Source organism: Ochlerotatus camptorhynchus, unplaced genomic scaffold (assembly GCF_037179485.1).
Source record: "Ochlerotatus camptorhynchus isolate MF236.1 unplaced genomic scaffold, CSIRO-AGI_Acam_v1.1 ptg000045l, whole genome shotgun sequence".
In the NCBI taxonomy this organism is placed as follows: Eukaryota; Metazoa; Arthropoda; class Insecta; order Diptera; family Culicidae; genus Ochlerotatus; species Ochlerotatus camptorhynchus.
The window spans coordinates 3,250,237-3,273,426 of record NW_027040536.1 but is presented as its reverse complement, the minus strand read 5'-3'; the positions used below and the strand labels follow the sequence as shown (position 1 = coordinate 3,273,426).

The 23,190-nt window shown below is 42.9% G+C and overlaps 1 protein-coding gene across 3 annotated transcripts in view; it reads left to right on the top strand.

Annotated features, from left to right (window-relative positions):
• Positions 1-23,190, top strand: part of LOC135715218 (ankyrin repeat domain-containing protein 29) — a 533,429-nt gene that overhangs the window by 500,895 nt on the left and 9,344 nt on the right. For all 3 annotated transcript variants that reach the window (XM_065238581.1, XM_065238583.1, XM_065238579.1), the window contains exons 4-6: positions 1,069-1,167; positions 16,655-16,753; positions 17,139-17,237. In XM_065238581.1, coding sequence (XP_065094653.1) covers positions 1,069-1,167; positions 16,655-16,753; positions 17,139-17,237 — 297 coding nt within the window. The remainder of the gene's footprint in view (positions 1-1,068; positions 1,168-16,654; positions 16,754-17,138; positions 17,238-23,190) is intronic.

Below are 23,190 nucleotides of genomic sequence, written 5' to 3'. Positions count from 1 at the left end.
CTCTTGTAAAGAGTTGAGTTATGAAATTCACTTTTTTTTTCAAAACAATATCGGAAACAACAAACTAGAGAATTGAACAAACATTTCGTAGTCCTACGCCAACAAAGCGGTTGTGTCTTGTACACCACCCTCCAACTTTTTTTTTTTAAGATAATACAATTTCCTACTATTTTTCTCAGGCGTCATTTCAACTTTGGTTCTTTGCCTCTAGCGGAAACTTATCCAAAGACACTTAGGCCGATATTATGGACATGGCAGAGTGAAAGCTGGTGACCGAGCTGACCAGCAAAAGGAATAATAATTATTAATAAAATCATTTGTCACATCGATCACCAGCTTTCACTGTGCCAGGGGCCTTATGGTTTTCAACCTTGATCTGGTTCATCTCCTTATAGAGACATCAACCCTATGTAACGTTTTGGATGTTTCAATATTATGTTTTTTTTTATTTCATCGATAAGGAAATCCTCGATCCATCGTAACATTTCTAATCAAAAGTCGATTCTCACCGTACCGGAGGAAATAACCTGAGGTTAAATTACTCTTGCCACTTTTTCTTGAAGACTTATTTTGTGGATACAGTCATCAATGACTGGAAGCCTCAAAAGTCATAATTTAATGTTTCGCAAGTTTTCAACAATGCGGAAAATCTGGACATTGTTCCCTTCCCAGCATTATTTGTGACGGCTTAAATGTTCCATTACAATTCTTTACCCTTGCCTTGGTTGTCGCAGAATCAAATGAAAATGAATCCGCCTTTTTCCACGCAAAACCATTGCCGCTGGTGAAGAATGGACTGTTTTGTGTGCACTTCTTGAATTATTTAAAATGTTTAATGGGAGCTGCTCTCGTGTTCGTCACATTTTCAATTCCGGCAGTAGGCCCTCCTGCCGCGCTCGCTGCTTCGACTCCGGTCGGAGAGTTAATTTAATTTAAAAGTGCTTGCCCATTGAAGATTCTCAACAAACGGCACTAAGAGTGCTGCAGAGAGTGTTCGTGTGTATTGCTCAAGAAGGCGGAAAATTTTAAAAAGATATTTTCATTTTCTCTCCCTCTGTGTCGTTGCAGGACTACACAACGCCACTAATTTTGGCTGCCGCAGGAGGACACACAGCCTGCGTCATAGAACTGTTGGAGCAAGGAGCGGACCCCAACGCGAGACGAGTTGTAAGTATTGCAGTAGGTACATAGCCTAGGAAATCACATCGTCATTGCTGCAGTTGGTTGGTGCCCATACCTGGCATATTTTGCGAGTTTGTGTACTCGAGCTAGACTCACCAATTGGTGGTGGTGGTTTGATGGGATGGGAGGAACAAAATTCCAAATTGTCTAAATTAGCTACAGTTCTCGAGATGGCCCTCGAGCTCAAGTGGCTGGCTACCGGTTTGAGGTTCACGTAATTTGTAGAATACTTGTGCTGCATGAATTATTCATCATCATCATCAACGGACGTTTGATTTTGGGTAATTTAATTTCTATTACATGTGCCATTAAGTGCTCTAGTGGGAAGTCTTAGCTGAGGCGGTGATGTCTCTATTTTTGAGAAGTGCTTGTCATAAAGATATTATCATTGCAGTTGTGGAGAGTAACTGTCAAAATGGTTGTTTCTATTAAATCAATTGAAATTTGACTAATCGTTTTACAGAAAATATTTATTTAACCCTACATAAGATACAGTTCCTAATCCTGGCATTTCATCGCACCATAGAGCTGAGAACCTTTCGCAATACAGTCATCACATAGACCAGGATAATTAGAACAAGAAACCAAAAAAATATGATCGAATCGACGACGAGGTTCAGGCACATGATTACCACTGGCGAAGATCGATAGCTTTTGGCAATCCGGTTGTCTGTGTCTGAAATTTGGCATCGACCGTTTAGATATCGAAGCCCGCTGAAGAAACTCATATCTTTAGTTTTCTCACAGTAGAAGTCATTCCCCAGGAAGCACCGCTCGATTCGTAGGTATTGCAACTTTTTCAATGTGGTGACTATACGGCGGACGTCATATTGATCCTGTTGGTAGGGATAGAAAGATTAATGAAAATTCCAATTACAAGCATATCAAACACTTACAACATCGACGCCAACCATTCTTAGGCTCTTCAGATTGATAAGCGTGCATATATGACTGACAGCAGTTTTATCAATTTCAACTTCATCTAATACGAGCGTCTCCAAGCAACGGTTTTGACAAAATAGTTTTAAATAATTAGCCAAAACTTTCTCCCTACTACGAATGTATCTTTCACCAAAATGTGTAGGATTTCTCACGGTTAACGATCTTAGCTTGGGAACTCTTCCCAACGGTGCTAACGTTCCATAAAATGTAGTTAACGTTTCTAACTGACGAAGCGAAAGTTTTCTGCTGAAACTTGACAATTCAATGTACACCATCAGTGTCAGTTCCCTCAATTTGGTGATACGACTAATCTCACCAAACGCTTCCTCGGTCATGTTGATACCCTGTATGATCAGTGTTTTCAAGTTCTTTGCCACCTGGAATATGCTCCTGTAAGCCAAGTAGAAGAGATTACTATCGTCGACGATTTTCAGATACCGTAGCTGACCAAACATCTGCAGATGAGCAGTGGTAAAGTCCCTACCGCGAAAAAATCCTCCATATCCGGCCGACAGGGTTAAGTTGCGGAGATAGGCAAAGTTGGCTGTACCGAACAGTTCGAAAAATTGTAACTGACTCACGTTGGTCACACTCAAGAGTTCAATTTGATCACGAAAGCAATCCGTCAGCGAGGTATCCGTTGTGCAAGCATCTCCGATCAGGACGTTCCGAAGATTAGGAGCCCGTAGTTGATAGTGAATCACGTTACGCACACGATTCCGGGGATACAATCCTATCTGGCGTAGTTTTGGCATGTAAAATCCTTCGTGGTCACAGGCAAGCAAATCGGAAATTGTGAACCAGTACAAATCCAGTCGGAGCTCTTCGATGTTTTCCGATACATCCTTGCAGGTGAGAAACTTTCGTAGCGCCTGCAGAAAATGATTCCTGTTGGACATCTTCGAATCCTGGATCTTGAACGCTCGGTAGCGTTTCATTTGCTGGGTAGAAGTGGCGTTGACTTTGCATAGATTTGAGCAAGATAAAATCAACCGGCTGTGACGAATGTACTGGTCACTGGATAGAATGTTGCACCAACGGACGCAGGCAAGCTTTGCAGTCAGTTGCTGCTGATGGTTCAGGTAGTCGAACACTTGGCACAGTAGTTCGGTTGGAAGACCGTCGATAGGATTTGATGACATTGTTGAATTTCGTTGACGCACGCTTGTCGCAAATCGAGACTGAAGTGTACTATTTGAGTTCGGTATGATAGTGGTGGCAACAGATGCAGAACGAAACTGGTTAGATGTCAATTTGAGAATGATCGACAAATGTTTGCATAGTTTCTTTTTTGCATTATGTAGGTAGAAACGGTGGTCAACATTTTTTGTGGATCAGTACCTGTCTGTTAGCACGGTGCATGATTTGTATGTGTATTTCATGAGTCATTACTACCTCATGTGGGTACAATGATTTGTGGATACAAAATATGTCAAGGGTATCTACCTACAAACGACATCAATACATTTATTTGACCTCGAGACCATCGGTTCCTTTTTAGTACAGCTGAGGCCGCTGAGACTAACGCAGTGAGAGAGTCATTTGTTCTCAGTTGTATGATAAATTTCTAAAAACGTTGGTCACATATACTGCCTATAATCGCATATCAGTTCCATTGACATCTACTTTTACATTACGTGATGAAATTACGGTATTTGATCATCAAAAATGTGAAAACAATATCAAGTCAGTTTGTCCCATCAAGCAAAGTAATTGCAAACCAGTCCCAACCTTAAATTCAATCGTCCAGAGGTGAAGTTACAGTTCTGCTATATGAGTTGTCATATTTTTCACTGATTTAACATAATAAGCAAGCTTCTATTCAACTGATTTTAACTTGACAAAAATATTGATAAATTTATAATATGCAAGCTTCAATTCAACTTATTTTAACATGACAAAACTATTTATAAATTTAATATGATTTCTCAAACATTTGCGTGGGAATCACACTTCGTATAACGTCGACTGCCATTTTCGCAATGCCATTTTTTCTATATGAGACTGATATGGGAATAAAGGTAGTACAGATGCAGTGTGTGACCTGCATTTTTATATATTTCTTATACAACTGAGTACAAATTACAAAATAGCCACCTTATTTCGAACTTGTCAGTGATGCCAGATCTTTTTCAGGTCAATTTAGTAGATATCAGTTCTTGAAAATTGCAAGAGGTCCAAGGCATCCCACTGGAGGCACATACCACTTACTAATCGTAAGAATACAGAGTTGATGAAACATTGCACATTGGCCATTCCACTTGTTGTGTAATTATTACAAGGCTATTTTGATGACGTTTTACTTGTTTTTTTTTTTCCTTTGGTTTGTTTTTTCCGTCGATCTTGTTTTCCGTGCTGAGCACCAATGCTACCGACGTGCCAGGAGGGCAGCTCCCACACCTGGACCCTACCTATCGACCCATCAACTCATGAACCGGGGACCAACGGCTTAACTTCCCATCCGAAGGAAGGCGTGATCAGAGATGTTATGCCTCAGAACATCCCGGCGGCGCCGACTGGGATTGAACCCTGGCCTGCTGGGATGAGAGGTAATCACGCTTACCACTACAGCACCGGCGCCGTTTTTTTACTTGTTGATAATTATAAAAAAAAAAAAAACCATTGTAACAAGACATTTGCCAATTCTCAACAAGAACGAAAACCCTTCGTGCGACACATCAAACTTCATGGTTTTACAAAACTGGGCCGCTAATTGCCTTATTAGGAGACCACGGTCACATTGGCCATCCCGGAAATTTCTCAGAGCCCTCGGAAAAGTGGTCAATTCTCAACAAGAATTATAACTCGTCGTGCGATATGTCAAACATCATGATTTTATAAAACTCGGCCGGTGATGGCCTTATTGACAGTTCACGGTCACACTAGCCCTCCTGGGCATGTTCTGGTGCCCCCGAGGAAGTGGCCAATTCATGACAATAAATAAAACCCTCTTACCCCATTAAGTACTCATACCCTAGGTAAAAATGTCAAGATCACAGGTACCACAGGCTACCAAACCTTTGGGAGTTTTCCTTATTAAAGATTTGTATCGATTTTTGTCCTTTAATTTACTTAAATTTTTGGCTATCTAGGTTCCGATTCTACACATTGTAGTTTGAGGATGATTACTTAAGAAGGGTTAGTTTTTGATAAGTTCTTTAGTGGGCAGGACACTGATAAAGACTGCACATTGTAGTCGAAATATGTATCTGTCATGGATACAAAAATTAAATAAGTGGAATTAAATGGAAGATAAGAATTGTATGTTTGATTCGTCTATGAACAATGATGGCAACACCACAGGGTCCATCAAGACGATCATTTCGATAGATGAAATAATTTGCGTCCCTTTCAACCTTCTGGTCAGGTTTAAAGAACGTTGCCGTTATAACGGCAATTTGCACGTTATGAACTCTCAAAAAGTTGCTCGTCATTACCGTATGCGTGATAATGTTTGCATCATCGTACAAATAAGGGTCCCATTTCACCTGTGCATACAATGCCTTGGTTTTCTTTGCATGCATGAACCTATAGCTCATACCGTATTTAGTAGGCTGTGTATAAAAGAAAATGATATACTTAGTTTGACAATTGCACCATGACGAAGTGGCAGCGTATTTGTGATTTATCCGATTTAGTCCGAGAAAAGAAAGGACAACTATCCGCGAAGGTGGCCACAGGTCGTCCGAGGTCAGCTCGGGTTCCGAGGGTTATCGCTGCTATCAAAAGGAAGATTCGGGTGAATCCAGTGCGTTCAATAAGGAAAATGGCAAAGGAACACGGAATCAGTGACTTTACGGCACGGATCGTAAAGGAAGATTGCGGGGCGAAGTCGAGGGCACGGAAAAAAAACTCACATGATTACCAACCGCATCCGGGAGCTACGAGTCGAACGATGCAAGAAAATCTTGAACTTCCTTAAGCGAAAAAATCCGGTAATCCTGTTCACCAGCATGTTTACCGTCGATCCCGTATCAAATTCCAGGACCGACCGGTATATTATTTCTCTTCCGGTAAAAGACGTGGCCGACGAGCACAAGAACGTGTATCTGACCAAGCATCCTGCTAGCATTATGGTGTTTGGATTGGTGGCTTCCGATGGCAAAAAAATGGACCCGGTGTTCATTCCAGAAGGCGACAAGGTTAACACGGAGGTCTACATCGGGATTTTAAGTAAGTATGTTCTTCCGTGGATCAAAGAACAGTACGGTACGAAGCCAAATTTTGTATTTCAACAAGATGGGGCTCCGTGCCACACCTAGAACCGCACTCAAAAGTGGTTGCAGGAACATCTTCCGTTCAGGGCGAAGGATATGTGGCCGCCTTCCAGCCCCGATCTTAATCCGCTGGATTACTCAATATGGCGCGTCATGATGGCCAAAGTCTATTCTAAACGCCACCCGAGTACAGCAAGCCTCAGACAAACATTGACCCGTACCTGGAGAAAAATGGAACAAATGAAAAAAACTCGAAAACGAAATTTTTGAGAATTTTTTTAATTATGACATTGCTCAATGGTGCAAACATTATCACGCATACGGCATCTTTAAGAGATCGAGCATTCCAAATCAAAAAATTTAATGATTTAAAACCCATTACTGAATTTCAAAGTCATGAACATTTACATGAGTATTGTGCACTGAAAAGTTGTGTTTAAATTTGTTGTAGTTTTAGGTAGCAGTAACACTTCCTTCAGCAAAAAGCAAATAGATCCGCACGGCAAGAGAGCACGATGCTACGTTAATTCTACTACTATTGTATCACTTTCACTATCCACTATTCACTTCCACTATTTACTTTCACTATCACTTAAAAAACTATTACAGATGCGTTTTTCGTTTACTATTTGCAAACTTCTTCAGTGTATAGTCCATGACGATGAACGTATTAATTATAGTTTTTTTTTTATAGTTGAAGCAAGGGGAAGGACACTCCTCACAGTGTGCCTGTTTCGGCCAACCAATAGGCATTCAACCTGAAACGAATTAAAATGATTAATTACTTAATACTAAAAAATCTATCTAGAATTAGTCTTACTACCAAGCGACTGCAGCAGCAGAAAATTAGATTTGTTTTGATTCTGCTGAGTTGACAGCAACAATATATGCTCTACAATAGTAGTAGTAGTTTAGTATTAGTAAAATAAGATGAATATCGACTGAGTTACATGGGTTAACAATGAGTTCACACTCGGTCAAACACTCAAAACTTGCATGCAAGTTATTAGAAAAGGAAAGAAGACAAGTTTAGATGTGTGCATTAAATTGGCAGTTGAAGAAGAGCACATGTAAATGGATTATAATTGTGCTTAAATTAGGGGACAGATGAAGGTTGAAAAACAACTTAAATTTGTACAATAGCCTAAAAGGCCACAAAGGCTTCCATATGAACCCATGAGGAGAGAAATGATATAAAAACGGACCAGGATTGCAATATAAGATCAGTTTACAAACTATCTCCAAAAGTGAAATATATCTTTCAAACCGTCAATCAACGCGTTATTTCTTCACATCGAACCATAATCCAGTACCAGTGAACCATTGCCGTAGTCTAGTGAGTTGTATCCAAGTCAGTGTACCGACGTTGCAAGGTTATTGCGATAACATTTGGCGCTGTAGACAGGATGTCCACCTCGTACACCATGGACCAGCTGAAGCTACGACGATCTGCGGTAGATGGGAAGCTGAAACGTTCGGCTTACAGGGTCAGCAAGTTCGATGCCGGAGCGGTCTTCATCGACGACCTCAATGCTGAACTCGATCACCTGCACCTACTTTGGCAGGATTTCCGTGAAGTGCATAGTGGTATTCTGGATCTGTGCACGGATACCGAATCCATCGAGCCTCATCTCGACGAGGAAGCGGCTCTGGAAAGGCGCTACCTTTCGCTAAAGGCATCGATCAACCAGACCGTACGAACGGCGGCCATCCGAGACAATCCAACTCCACCGTCGGTTCCCGGACAGAGCATGATTCCCGCAGCGGGATCAACTGCTACGCTAGTTCCCCCCGAGCTACACCTCCCGAAAGGAATACTTCCCACATTCTCGGGAGACTACGGGGAGTGAAATTCATTCTACGATTTGTTCATCAGCTCCGTACACAACAATCCTCGTCTGACGAACGCTCAACGGTTGTTCTATCTGAAAACCTACACAACGGGAAGAGCAGCCGCCCTTCTAAAGTACATCAAGGTCGAGGACAACGCGTATGAAGGAGCCTTGGACATTCTCAAGAAACGCTTCGATCGGAAGGACCAAATCGTAAATCACCATATCCAACGGTTCTGCGAGATTCCGAGTACCACCGTGCCGTCAGTTTCCGGTCTACGCAAGCTCCACGAAACCGCCGACGATGTCAAGCGAGCTTTGCAGGCTATTGAACGAGAGGACCGAGACTGTTGGCTAGTCTACCTTCTCCTGGCAAAGGTGGATTCGGAAACCAGACAGCAGTGGTCAGATAAGATCGCCACGAACCAGGATCCACCCAAATTCGAGGATTTCTTAGAATTTCTCGAACAACGGACTTATTCGCTGGAAACCGCCCAAACTCACACTCCAAAGTCAACTATGAGGCATGTAATAAGATCGCAACCATGAAGTTCAAGTTTCGTCACCACCAACGAACAAGCTAAAAATCCATCCAAGTGCTCTGTCTGCAACGAAGCTCCGCACCGGCTATACTACTGCAAAAGGTTCCAGGAAATCCCAGTTACCGAGCGAATCCGTTTGGTTAATCAGCTGGGTATTTGCAAGAACTGTTTGTGTGCATCCCACGGTAAAGCGTCTTGTACCGCTGGGGATTGTCGCAAGTGCAAGCAACGTCATCACACTCTGCTCCACGAAGGACCGTCGTTGGACTCCGTTCCGGCGAAGGGTAGTCAGCTCTCGTTCGGAGTTATCAATCAACTTTCCTACGGTGATTGCTTCACGTCGGTATTCCTCGCAACTGCAGTAGTCAATCTCGTCGATTCCAGTGGGCAGCAACACAGCGCCCGCGCATTGTTAGATTCCGCGTCACAAGCCAACTTCATCACGGCCAAGCTGTCAAAGAGGCTGGGACTGAAACCGCACCGAATCAACCTGCCGCTCAAAGGAATTTCTGGGTTGACAACGAAGATCACCGAGGCCATCGAAGTCGACATGCAATCGAGAACTTCGGATTATGAGGTCCGTATAGACTGTGCAGTGCTGCCAAAAATATCTGATCCGAATCCACACCAATTCGCCGACATTTCCGACTGGGAACTTCATCCCAGCAAGCCGCTGGCAGACGATCGATTCAACATTCCCGGCGAAGTGGATCTACTACTTGGGGCCAGCGTGTTTTACAACCTTCTGCATTCCGATCGCATGTCGCTGGGACCTGCCAAGCCAGTGCTACAAGAAACGGCTTTAGGCTGGGTGGTAGCTGGTTTATACGAGTCAAAAAACTCCGCATTACAAGCTCCACTGTGCTTCGTGTCGCATGTTGACCCCGAGGACGAACCTTCCTTGAGCCAGCTAGTCTCTAAGTTCTGGGAGATCGAAGATTTCAAGCCCAGTCAGCATCTAACGAAGGAGGAGCAGTTCTGCGAAGAGCTCTACACTCAGACTACGGTGCGCGATGCCAGCGGACGCTACATAGTGAAACTGCCGTTCATCCGTGATCCTACAGCGATAGGAGAAACCGGCTACTCCGTGTTGGCACAGTTTACGGCAATGCAACGGCAACTGCAGCGGGATCCGGAAAAGTACGTACTCTACCACAAGTACGTGGAAGAGTTCCTGGAAAACAACCACATCACGAGAATTGCACCCGATCCAAATCACCCGAAGATCATTTACCTGGCGCATCACGGCGTCATCAAGGCTGAAAGCTCCACTACGAAGCTTCGAGTGGTGTTCAATGCAGCAAAGAAATCGTCGAACGGACTGTCGCTCAACGACCTGTTGGCGACCGGACCCATCGTGCAGGATACGTTGTATAACCTCCTGATGAACTTTCGATTGTATCCGGTCGTACTCACCGCAGACCTTACGAAGATGTTTCTTCAAGTGAAGGTGACCGAGGAAGACAGTGAACGAATCCGCATACTATGGCAAGAATTCGGACAACCTATGGCGGAATACGGACTAAACACCGTCACGTTTGGCATGTCCTGTGCTCCTTTCTTGGCAACCAGAACGTTAAATCAGCTAGGAGAGGACGAAGGCACCGAATTCCCGCTGGCCAAGGAAGCAATCAAAGATTTCTATGTTGATGATCTACTCACCGGTGCGGCAACACGCGAGGAAGCCAAGCAAAAACGTCAGCAGATTACTGAAATGATGAAGCGAGGAGGATTTGAGATCCGAAAGTGGGCGTCCAACGACAGGGAAGTGCTAGACGATATACCGCCAGAAGACAGAGCAGTCAGCGTAGTTCACACGGTAGACAGTCAGGAGACCATCAAGACACTCGGCGTCCAATGGCAACATCGGGAAGATCTCTTCACCTTCAAGGCATCCGATGATCCCATCAAGGAGTGCTTCACGAAGCGAGAAGTACTATCCACCATCGCCAAGATCTTCGACCCTCTTGGACTCATCGGGCCAATAGTGGTGATTGCAAAAGTGATGATGCAGGAGTTGTGGAAAATCCAAACTGATTGGTCTGAGCCGCTGCCAAATCAGTTCAACCACCGGTGGCGTATATACTTGGTGCATCTACGAAATATCTGGCAAATAAAGGTCCCACGGCGGTGTATAAGCGTTCCACAGCCGGTACAATATCATCTCCACGGGTTTTGTGACGCCTCACTCGAAGTATATGGAGCAGCTGTATACTTACGAGCGATCGACGAAAACGGCGATATCAGTTCCCACCTACTTGGGTCCAAATCGCGCGTGGCGCCCATCAACAGACCGTCGCTACCTCGATTGGAGCTGTGTGCAGCAACCTTGCTCGCGGAGCTAATCAAGGCCATGAAGTCCACCCTTCGGATTCCGATTCATCAAACCCTGGCATTCAGCGACTCAACCACGACGCTAGCCTGGATTGCAGGAGACCCAGCCCGGTGGAAAATATACGTCGCCAACCGGGTAGCAACCATCAATACGATCATCCCGGCCTCGGATTGGAGACACATTCCCACGAAACAGAACCCGGTGGATCTCCTCACGCATGGGGTAGCACCGTGTGTGCTTGCCTTGTCGAAGCTGTGGTGGCACGGACCAGATTGGGAACCTAGCACTACCACGGAGGCACCTATACCGAACCCAACACGCAAAGAAGAAGAAGTCATCAACACCGAAGTCAGGCGTCAACAGCCCATCCTGGCATACACACTTAAGAATAACTATTTTTACACGAGACGTGATCCATCTTTGACGTAAATTATGGAACGTAAACAAGCATGTCATGTAGAATTAAGTGTTCCCAAACCGAAAAATACGCAACTCGACGAAAAGTATGATTGATTGAATTTATTTTCTCGTTTCTTTCAACTGATTCTTATGTCATTTGGGCCGCTTGCATGTGTCGGTCTCAGGGCACGGAAATTTACATGACTTTTTGGTAGTGTGTATACCTCATGACATATAGGGACGTCATCGAGGATATACTCCACAAATACTCGTCCTACACGAAACTTCTCAGGGTGACAGCTTGGATCATCCGATTCAGCGAGAATTGCCAGCTGGAACGAGCCCAACGAACTGTCGGACCGTTATCCGTCATCGAAATCAATGCAGTAAAAAGGTTGCTCATTCGCTACACGCAACACCAATCATATGCGGCAGAGATTTCAGCACTAGAGAAATGCAAACCGTTGCCGGATCGAAGCAAGCTGCTACCGCTAAGCCCGTTCGTCGAAAGCAATCTCCTCAGGGTGGGCGGCCGGCTCGCCAGATCTAACCTGGAATACACAGCAAAGCACCCACTGATCATCCCGGCAGAAAGTAGATTAGCTGCCATAATATTCAACCACGAACACCTTCGTAACCACCATCTCGGAGCGACTTCGCTACACACTTAAGAATAACTATTTTTACACGAGACGTGATCCATCTTTGACGTAAATTATGGAACGTAAACAAGCATGTCATGTAAAATTAAGTGTTCCCAAACCGAAAAATACGCAACTCGACGAAAAGTATGATTGATTGAATTTATTTTCTCGTTTCTTTCAACTGATTCTTATGTCATTTGGGCCGCTTGCATGTGTCGGTCTCAGGGCACGGAAATTTACATGACTTTTTGGTAGTGTGTACTGTCCGCAGTCAGAGAAACGTTCTGGGTTCCACATGGAAGGAAATTAGCCAGAAACACCATCTGGAAATGTGTCCCATGCCACAAGAACGCCCCAAATCGTGGCATGTTGCAACAAATCATGGGGAAACTTCCGGAAACTAGAGTCACACCAGCACCGCCCTTCTTTCACTGCGGAGTGGACTACGCAGGGCCAATCACACTGGTGGAAAAGCGCACAAGAGGAACACCCACAATCAAAGGCTACATAGCAATTTTTGTTTGCTTCGCGACCAAAGCAGTACATCTCGAGGCGGTCTCCAAGCTCTCCACGAAAGCATTTTTGGCAGCCATGCGACGATTTGTGGCTAGACGAGGTCACTGTGGGCATATGTACAGCGACAATGGCACCAATTTTGTGGGAGCAGACAACGAAATGAGATATTGGTATCGGAAAATCAGTTCATCCGACCACAACAATCGTGTAGCGGACTTCCTAGCGATGGGTGGTACACAGTGGCATTTTAACCCACCCGGCTCGCCACATATGGGAGGACTTTGGGAGGCAGCAGTCAAATCGGCCAAACATCATCTAAATATTGTGACGCAGAAAGCTCGGCTCACATTCGAAGAGTTCGGAACTTTGTGAACTTGTCGTCACGGTGATGTGATTCCCATTTGATTTGTACGGTAATCACGGGCCTTATTCTGAGTATCACTTGGTTATCACCGTGTAGTGACACCCGTAGTAAGGCCCGGAGAATTGTCATTGTGCAGAAGAGATAGAAGCAGCCATAGGAGAAAAAATACAACTACCACGATACCGCACGATACTTCACTCGTTGGATAACCTTCCAGGACAGGTACCGAAAGCTCGCGGATACAATATGTAGGCGGTACTTCATCAACTATTTCTTCATTAAGATGTCTGGTCAGTTATTAGTAAGACCGTATCAAAGACCAGTGGGTAATGATTCTAAAGGAATTCCTAAAGCCAGACATTCGCAGTTTACACGGAATATTTCACGCACACCCAAAATAAGTAATTTTTTTTTTGAGGATCCAACGATGGCAGGTGCAAGCAGATTAGACAATTGACAGGCTGAGCCTACGGTCCAGGAGATGAGCGAGCATCTGGAAGCAGCATGTAAGATTCAGAGCGACTTGAATCATCAGAAGGGGGGGTTTGCGGATGCAGAGGGAAATGTCGCAGTTTGGAGGGTATTTGTTGAACACAAAAAGACCCAAAATGGGCTCCAGGAAGTGTTGGATAAATTGACTGTGGATTTGAGATATACTACCAGACTATCAGGGTGCTTTGAATGACATTTTTTGAGATAATTGTATCGCATAACGCATGGGGCTGCCTTAGTTTAGGGTTGTCTTTTATTAAAGAGAACGAATAGAGCTCGATCTTATATGATTCTTAATTCGGTTCTGGCCAGGAATTTGGTTTGTAACAAATGAAAACAATGAAGCTGTCAAAATACCGGGTTGCTAAACATGCAAATTTTCACAAACAAGAAAAGTCGTCACGATGTCATGGCACTGTTGGCACAGTTGAGGCACACTGAGAAAAAAGTTGACGCAAAATGCGTGTGCAGAGTGAGTGAGAAAGTGAATAGCGAAAGTAAAACAATAGTAGTAGAATTAAAAGGAAAATCAACGTAATAAGGCATAGGTCCGACTCCATAACATACACATAACATCATCTGAATCACAACTGCAATCAGTGGAAAACCATGTCTAGATTGGCTTAATTACAATTTGGTGTACAGATCAGTTTCTTTTTTTTTTATTTTTTTTTATTTTTTTTTTTTTATAGTTACTTTAACACTCTTGGGTTATACATGTCTTGTCCGGGGGTGAGATTTGAACTCGTAACTTTGGCGTGAGAGGTATGGATGTTAACCACTACGCCGGAGTCGCTCCCCCCCTTATGTCGATGATGGAGCCGCAGCATTCGCATAAAGGTGGGTCTGTTCTGTTGATCAGGAACTCGTGGGTGAGCGGCTACTACTTTTGTTAACAAGTCAAATCCGTATCTCTTATGCATGATGAACCAGAGCGAACAGAAGCCACTACTGTTTTTCAGTGAATGTATTTTACATTCACTGAAAAACAGTAACAAGTTCTGCCCGCTCTAGTTCGTGATACATACGAGATACAGATTTGAGTTATGAGCAAAAGTTGTAGTTAATAACAAAACATATAAAAGCTCCATACATCATTTTGCGGAATGCTGTTGATGAAAAAAGTTAGAGGCAAATGAATGTAAATGAATGTATGAAATGAATGCAAATGATTTTCCATGCCTGGGTGAGTCTCGTATGTCCTATTCTCAATCGGGTTAGGACCCGTTGGTCTGCGGGGTTCGCGCTGTCCTTCTATTGGCTTGTGTAGGATTTTATCTCGCGGAGCCTAACTTCCTGCGAATTGAACCATAGTTGGTTCCATCGTTCTCGTAAAACGCTTTGGACTTCTCTTACTGCGTCCATGGCTGGTATTGGGATATCATGTGGTTCGTTCTTTCTAGCTTCACCCGCTAGACGGTCTGCAGAAATATTTACTTGAGTACCAGCATGACCAGGAATCCAGCAGAATTTTATGTTTTTGTTGCGAAATGCGGTTTCAATACTTTCGACCCATGGATGTGTAGACCTACCAGACTCGAGAGCATAAAGACAGCTGGCTGAGTCCGTTAGGATAGCTATTGGCTTTTTGGATGAAGTCTTGAGTGCCAGGTTCAGGGCATAGGCCTCTGCTGAGTACACGCTGTACTGACGAGGGATGGCTACGGATTTGCTAACGCCAGCTCCAAAAAGGCCTGCGCCGACTGTATCGTCACTCTTGGAGCCATCGGTGTAAAGTATGGTGTGTCCTTGAAAGTGTCGTTCGATTAAATCCTGTACTATGGGTCGTACTTTTTCTGGCGGGTCTCCAGCCCTAATAATCTGTTTAACGTCCCAGACGATCGTAGGTTTTGGTACATTCCAGTGCCATTCTGTGATCCTATTGCGCTGACAGATTCTGCGAATAGTTGAATTGGTTTTTTCGGTATATAGCTGTAATGTTCTTTGAATGACTGGAAGATCGGTGGCGTCACTAATTTTCTCTAAAAGCCGAATCGTCACCCGTGCTAACGATTGTAGTACCAGAAGGTCTAATGGTAGCATGCCAGATTCAGCCATGATAGCGAGTGTAAGGCTTGTGACGAATGCTCCAGATGCGAGTCTAATCATCCGGTTGTAGGTTAGGGAGAGGATTTTAAGGGCCGTATGGCCTCCTCTGCTAACTAGACCTATTCCGTACAGAAGGCGTGACCAACCATGGTCAGGATTCGTAGTCGCGTGGCGCAGTTTTTGACATTATGGATACAGTGTGCTCTAAAGGTGAAGGTCTGGTCTAGCGTGACACCTAGAATTTTGAGCCGCTTTGGTACTGGGATGCGATCTATGGTTACATCTTTCTTGGGCTGGCCTAATGCTCGTCGCCACCGTAAAGATGTTTGATTTGCTAGATGATATAGAAAAACCAATGCTTATCGCCCATTTGACCACCGCATTGACAGCAATTTGAAGCTTTCGACCTAAGTTTTGATTCTTTAGGCCTACTACGATCAAAAGGATGTCGTCGGCATAAAGAAGAACCTTGACACCATTTGGAACCACCCGAAAAATCGGTTGCATAACCACGAGGAACAAAGTCACAGACAGAACCGAGCCTTGTGGGACTCCATTCTCCAATGTAGACAGGTGTGAAAATACACTTGCAAATATCCTTCGTTTTGCCATAAAATCCTGAAGTCAGGCACTTAAAATAAATATGTTATCGAGTGGCAGAGCGCATCGAGACAAAAATTGGAAAAACGCGACGAAAAATCTAAGACGAACAATTTGACAACAGGAAAATTTTCGCGCCTGTTTAGAAGCAGGGCACACTTTGATCACGCACAAAGATTTAAATAGGACGGTAATTTATGTAAATTTAATCATGTAAAGACGGTAATTACACACAATTATCCGAGATTTTTACGGCCAGCTTTAACCGCATCTCTATAAACTCGAAGAGGTGTGCTTCAATTGGGAAGTTTGAAATAATTGGCAAATAGTTTTGCATATATGTCATTTGAGCTGTCAGCTGAGATTTGAAACACCTTACCTGGAACATTTTAACAAGTCAAAACATAAACGACGTTTTATAGCTAAAATATGCTGTGTGCCTGGCTACCCACTGAAGCATAAAAAGCGAGCTTACAGTCCACCAGAAACATAAACTTAAGAGTAACCATTTTCTCCCACCCTTCCATCCATCCATTGCAGACCGGGACGACGGCGCTTTTCTTCGCTGCCCAGGGCGGTTACGTGGACGTTGCTAGGATACTGCTCAAAGCCGGAGCACCAGTGGACTGTTCCTCGGTTGTAAGTAGCCACGTCTTCTCCGGCTTCCGATACAAAAGAATTCCCTTACTCCTTCCTGTCAATCGCATTTTTAATTTCGAAGATTGCTTTCTACTAATACCCCGTAGCTGTTTTACTTCTAAATGCACTTTTTTGTTTTAACTTTACCGTCACCGGTCGACGGTAGGTAGGTTACCTACGTAGTTCGTTTTATTCACTAACACTCACTGTCACTCTAAACTCTTTCTCCTTCATCATCATCGTCGCCATGGCCGCCGTGATTCATTGTGTAAATGAATATTTTTTAATTAAATCCTTTTACTTTCTTCGTATTTTTTTTCGTTCTTTCTGCGTCGTCGCTCACCTTCCGGGACTTTTGGTGTTATACAATTTCCGGCATTCGAAGGATGGTGGTACGCCACTGTTCGTCGCCTGTCAGGGCGGTCACGAGAACATGGTTAGCGAGCTGCTCAGCTATGGAGCCGGCGTTCATGCCTGCATGAAGGTGAGTATTTATAATTAGTTTTTATTATTTCACTGGGTTATTAATAAATTCCTCCTCTTCCGCTGGATGGATACAGTTTGGCTCCAAAGAATTCTTCGGAAGAGCTTTGCGGTGGAAGTTTAAGCATATTCTAGTTGAATATTAACCTGGTTTGTACATATTAACAGGGACGGTTTAGCAATGTTTATCCCTGAAAGCATTTTCTGTACTCATTTTCAAAAGTCACAATTCAAGTCTACAATGTCAGTTGCAAGACATCTGTATCGTTTTGATTTATTTCGTGCAGAAAGTTTGCCGTTGTGTTCTGCGTCTGACAAGCTAAGGTGAAAAATCACCGCATTCTTGGATGAACAGAACATCGGAGTCAACTAGACTGTTACGGGGGAAATTGCCCTCGAGGGATGTGTCGTCATGCTAGTCATCCCCAACACGCGTTCGTTCACAGCGTTTTGACAGCACTGCTGTGCCGTCAAGAAGCTGTTAAATTTTTTGGCACGTGTGTAAGTGAGGAGAAAATTGCTAGGAAGGTGGAGTCGAGGGTGATTGAGTTGCGACTGCAAAGTTCATCAAGTTTGCAAAATTACAATCTGATTAGGAGGATGTTTGCAGATGACAGAGTGCTCGATATTCAATCAGTTGGAAATGCTAGCCATCGGATTAACTTCGAGGGAAATCCCGATTTCTGCCTAACATTTGTCTATTATGACTTTATGGTTTGTTAACCTACTTTCACGGGTTGATACCCAGATCAGATAGAGTTAAAAACAGCAGCAACTAAGTCCAACTTCCCCGAAATCTACTGCTGCACGAAATCTTGGAGACCTACTTTGCCTTCTTGGAAACCGAATCCTTTCACAGTTGTTTTTGTCTCCTTTATGCATATAAAACCTTTCCGCTTTCGGTTACGGCACGGTCTCAATCCATTCTTTATCGCTTTTGAACCGTGATTTTTAACACCGTGCCATTTCGATAGGGGAAATGAAGTGTAAAAGATGCCATCATGCTATTTAACATGAAGCTTGTGATATGGCATGGATCGCGATATTAGGCCATTATTATTCCATCATTATTCTCTTTATAACATAAATCTACTTCTTTCCCAAAGCAACTGAAACCCATCGACCGTAACTTGTAAGGAACCCAACGTCAAAACAACCGTGCAATGTTTTGGTCGCCGTGGATCACTTCACGTCTTGTTGTTTTGATAACATTTTTTATCCTACCATAAACTCTTCTCGACTCCTCAGAACTCGACTGGTTTACTCTCTTATAGACCGAACTTTTTTTTATTTTAGTTTTCGTTTTCGTTCCCAGCTTGTTCCACGCCCATCGAATTTTTTTACTTTGGATTGCACTTCTCAGTAGACGAGCTTCGGTTTTTTTTTTTTTACTTTCCTGCTTTTGCACTCTTCCCAAACTTACCGGGTGTGTTTTGGCCCCCCATCATCATCAACGAGGTACTACCAACAGCAGCCCTATGTAGAAGTGATTTTAAAGTGATAGGTATTTAGTTTCAATAAGTTTTTGTTGCCCCTACTTTACGCTGCCCGTCGTCTTCTTTTTCTGCTGCTGTAGGACCCACGAACGGACCATGATTGCTACTTCATCAAACAACTTTTCAGGCTACTGTGTTTATTATTTTAAAAACATGATTAAGTTGCTTGCGCGAATCATGGTAGGCGAAGAATTTCATCGATTCACCCATCAGTCACATGTGTCCGCTTGCCTATGCAGAGGCAACTCATTGACTCACTAGCCAAACCGTGCGTCACGGCTGGCACTAACTAATATAAACATAATGAAATGAAGATAAATGATGCATGTAGACAATTTAGATTTAATGGAAGTTTTGCTTAATAGGTCGTAAAGAGAGCGATATATGCGCAGCTTCGTGAACTTGCAGCACACCTCTTCCTCGCCATTTCGAAAACGAAGTGACATCAGAATATCGGGAATGCAGTTCCAAGCTAACCCCTGAAAAGAAGAGTGTTGAAGTCTCGTTTGTGATTACGCTTCGGTGGGTTTTCTTTGGCCAATTTCGCTTTCCGTACACAACCAATGCCAGTCGTGGCAGTTATGTGTATGATGCTTATAAAGCATATGGGTTACTTCGCTTCAGGCAGAGTGCAATATTCCCATATTGGGCTTGACCTGAATTGGCTGGAAGTAACGAGGCAGACGATACGGGCGACCACACCGTTCGTCGGTTAAGATAAGCGCTCTCAATGGGACCTTCCGCGAATTTGCTACTGTATGGTTCAGAAGATGGGTGAAATGTGCAAAATTTATCATTGAAGGGGGTTTTTAATTTTATTTTTGATATAATTTAACAGTACTGTCCAGAAATCAGGCCCTGACAGTGTATCCTTCAAGTTTTTTGAGGTTAGTGATTGCCTCTTCAGTCTTGGGATGGATCGAAACTTCTTACACAGTAAACATTTTACAATTCAATATTGATGATTGATATTTTAAATGCTAGAAATCGGAGACTGAAGAGAACGGTCAAGCAAGCGGAAGTCAGGCTCAGCAGTCGGAAGCAAACAGCAACCAGTTGCTTGCATGGAAAAAATGATCTCATAAATGATTTATTATAATTAGAAAAAAGAATGGGTCAGTAAAACTAACTCGATTGAGTCTGCCATATAAATGAATGAAAAATACAGAATAATATACGCCTATTGTTGCTCGTTTTTAGTAATTCACGGTTTTCTGGACATAGGATAGTCATATTTTTGCATATTTCCTTCAATGTCTATATTTCTTTGCAAGGCCATACAAAAACTCTCAATAATAGGAGTTTTTGGGGATAATCAAGTAAATATATCAAAATAGAACTATTTTGAGAGTTATTCAATTTTTGGTGCTTATGAATATCAGTATGTAGATCAAACTCGTTCAAGAGTTCAGCTAATCCCAAGTACAGGGTGAGGCAGAGCAGTTGTCACTGATTGCACATGTATACAATTCTCAATGGGCTAAATTAATATTTGTTCAAGTATTTTTCTAACTGTGTATAAATGTTAGCATGGCTCCGACTTCACGCAATAACTTTTTAATTAATTTCCGAAAGAAAATTAAATATTTCGTAAAAATTTCAACCATGTTTAAGCAATCTTTAACAATATATATTAACATTTTTATCAAAATCGGTAACAAACTTTCGCAAAGAAAATTGACAGCTAAATATTCGAAATTCGTCATAATTTCGAGTGAGTTTCATACAAATATGAAAATTTGTTTTGGCATTTGTCACAACTTAGCGACTGTTCATAAGCTACGCTGACAGGTTTTGGGCAAGTTTGGTCCCCCCTCAAACCCACGTAGACCATCTGTTTTTTTTTTCCTTGATTTGTTTTCCGTCAATCTTGTTTTCCGTGCTGAGCACCAATGCTACCGACGCCAGGGAGGCAGTTCCCACACCTGGACCCTACTTATAGACCCATCATCAACTCATAAACCGGGGATCAATGGCTTTACTACCCTTCCGAAGGAAGGCGTGATCAGAGATGTTGTGCCTCAGAACATCCCGGCGGCACCGACTGGAATTGAACCCAGGCCTGCTGGGGTTAGAGGCAATCACACTACCACTACACTACTGGCGTCGCTGACGCGTAGACAACCATCCACACATTATTTTTTAAATTTGTATGAATCGTGAACCTGCATGAATTGTCAACCCCTCAAGGTGCTACGTGGCTTATGAAGAGCCCCTTATAACAAAATTGGTTACAACCTTCAAATCATATATTCCAATCAAATTGTCAAACAAAACAAAGTTTGCTCCATCCCATCCATCCATTCAAATGTTCATAATTTTTAAAAGATATTGACGAAATGTCAACAGAAACGTTTAACAGCTTTTAGCTAAATGGATCACAATTTTTCTATAATTTCAGCAAAATGAACATAGCTTCAAAGGCTGTACTCGAAACAAATGAAACAGACAAAAATGATCACCAAGTCAGATATTTTTGAAAATCTCAGGGAATAAATAAACATATATTACCTATGTTTTTGAATAGTTGGTTTATTCTACCTTCTCACCTAGGCTAAATGCCCGCACCTTGGACTTAACGCTACTTAACAAATCTTGTGCAACACTTGCGCCACCTTTCATACACACTTTCATCCACTCTTTCTTCAAATCCTTGTCGTTTTAGAAACCTTCCCTGTTTTCCGAAGCTTACCCTTCATAATTCGCAGAATTTTTCTATTGGGTGAAGTTCTGGTGCGTATGGCGTATTTGCCTTCTTCAGCACAAAAACAACATCGTTGGCTTTGTACCACTCACTGGTTTCGCCTAATTAAATTAAAACGTTTAGGTATGACAAGTACACTTTTAAAATGGCTTGGATCATACTTGACAGAAAGAACACAGATGGTCCGCTTTAAAGAAAAAATATCTTCGCCAGTTAATGTTACCTCGGGAGTTCCATAGGGATCTCATTTAGGTCCTTTATTATTTATTTTATTTGTGGATGACGTGAAGTTTGTGTTAAATCTTTTAAATGTGCTCATATATGCTGACGATATGAAACTGTACATGGAAATCTTTAACAATTCTGATTTGCTACATTTTCAAAATGAAATTGATGTTTTCTACAATGGGAACGTTAAAGTCTGCTGGACATTAATGTTAAAAAATGCAATATTATATCTTATTCCAGAAAACACACTACTCTAGATTTTACATGTACTCTTGGAAACTAGCTGGTTGTAAGGTGCGATAAAATTAGAAACTTAGGAGTAATTCTTGACTCGAAATTGACATTTGTAGATCATGTGAATACCACAATTCACAAAGCAAATAATGTTAGGATTCATAAAAAAGATTTAGTTATCATTTTAAAGACCCATATACCATCAAAGCACTTTATATAGCTTACGTGAGATAAATCCTCGAATATTGCAGTGTGGGCTCCATATCATGAAACTTATATAAATCGTATAGAATCAGTTCAAAAACAGTTTTTGTTATTTGCTCTTAGGAAACTAGGCTGCACCTCTTTTCCTCTTCCTTCTTATGAACCCCCATTGCATATTGATAAACATTGAAACACTTAAGAAACGAAGAAAAATTTCCATGATTTCCTTTGTTAATGATATTATCTCACAACGCGTAAATTCAGAAAAAAAATATTAGCAAGCTTAAATTTTTACGTACCATAACACATGTTAAGAACTCGAAATGTATTTCAACTGCCACCTCACAGAACAAATTATGGTAAAAATGGACCAATCAATAGAATGATGAGAGTTTATAATAATTATTGTGAGCGTATAGACCTAACGATGTCTAAAGATACAGTAAAGAGAACACTAACTGCTAGGATTTCTATGCCAGATTCGGCCTTCGTGAGACCGAAGGAAGGACAACAGGCGCTTCTGGAGGCATTCTTCTGTATATATTTGGCCGTTGATGATGCCAGCTTGCTGAATTTGCCACACCCACAGATCGCCTGCTTGGCAAACTTGACGACCTTCTTCTTCCGGAACTTCTCCAGAACATCGGGACTTGCCGACGAAAAACTCTAGGCCAGGGATCTGCTTGGCGTCCGCTTTAATGTACGTCTAATCGTCCATTACGATGCATTTTGGTTGAACCAACCTGTCCCGGGAAAAGATGGTCGTATTCGGCAGGCAGACGTCCAGACGATTGCAGGAGTTCTACGGCGTCCCGTGGCGAAGCTCGCCGTGATTGATGTACTTCCGACAGGTAATCCTGCTGGACCGGAGCAACATTTCGTTTGGAACGCTGACGCTTGTAACGCCTCCCGCTACATCCCCCTCTCCGTAATGCTGCTCCGGTCCAGCAGGATTACCTGTCGGAAGTACGTCAATCACGGCGAGCTTCGCCACGGGACGCCATAGAACTCCTGCAATCGTCTGGACGTCTACCTGCCGAATACGACCATCTTTTCCCGGGATGACCTTCACTACTTTACCACGAGCA